The sequence below is a fragment of the Apis dorsata genome, unplaced genomic scaffold (genome assembly GCF_000469605.1).
Source record: "Apis dorsata unplaced genomic scaffold, Apis dorsata 1.3 scaffold_77, whole genome shotgun sequence".
Taxonomy (NCBI): domain Eukaryota; kingdom Metazoa; phylum Arthropoda; class Insecta; order Hymenoptera; family Apidae; genus Apis; species Apis dorsata.
The window spans coordinates 970,034-970,626 of NW_006263375.1; the positions used below are offsets into that span (position 1 = coordinate 970,034).

General features: G+C 48.4%; 1 protein-coding gene and 1 long non-coding RNA gene across 2 annotated transcripts in view; one reads left to right on the top strand and one right to left on the bottom strand.

The window, feature by feature from the left end:
* LOC116184947 overlaps positions 1–593 on the top strand; it is a 20,422-nt gene that overhangs the window by 9,647 nt on the left and 10,182 nt on the right. The gene's annotated exons all lie outside the window — the stretch shown is intronic.
* LOC102676175 (neural-cadherin-like) overlaps positions 1–593 on the bottom strand; it is a 75,569-nt gene that overhangs the window by 3,155 nt on the left and 71,821 nt on the right. The window contains 3 exon segments of the mRNA XM_031508205.1: positions 1–87; positions 175–317; positions 402–593. The exon segment at positions 1–87 is cut by the window's left edge and continues 24 nt beyond it; the exon segment at positions 402–593 is cut by the window's right edge and continues 83 nt beyond it. Coding sequence (XP_031364065.1) covers positions 1–87; positions 175–317; positions 402–593 — 422 coding nt within the window.

A 593-nucleotide genomic window follows, 5' to 3' on the forward strand; every position in this document is an offset into this window, starting at 1 on the left:
GCTGGTGTCGTTGAACTCTGGCGGCGTGCCGTCCTCCGGCTCCGAGATGTCCGCCGACTTGCAGTAGTCGATGATTAATTTCACCGTCTGTTCCCACGAAAATGAAACGACAAATTTCAATTTCGAGATCTTTAAAAATTGTTAATTTTTAATTTCGAAACTCTGTCTCCAAACCTCCGTGTTCCAAAATATGTCCAGCCTGTGCCATTCCCCGTCGTCCAATGTCCTCTTCGGTTTCACTTTCAATTCCAACGTGCCGGAACCGAAGTCTATCAATAGCCGCGGTATCCCACGTTCCAGCTCGACGGATATAAAGTCTGTGAACGGTGAAAATACTTTCTAATTTTGTTTTCAGCCCGCCCAACGATATACCAACGTATAACTTATCTCATCTTGCTCACCGGAGACCATAATCTCGTCAGCTTCGGGAGGAACTATGGGGCCATTGTACAGTAACAATCCGTCGGGCTTCTTCGTGATGAATTCGAAGCTCAAATGGCTGTTGTCGCACATTTCAAGAGCCGGATACCACGCCCATCCGTTCCCGCGAAAACTTCTCGCGGTTTGCTGACACCTCGGACCGTTGTACCCCG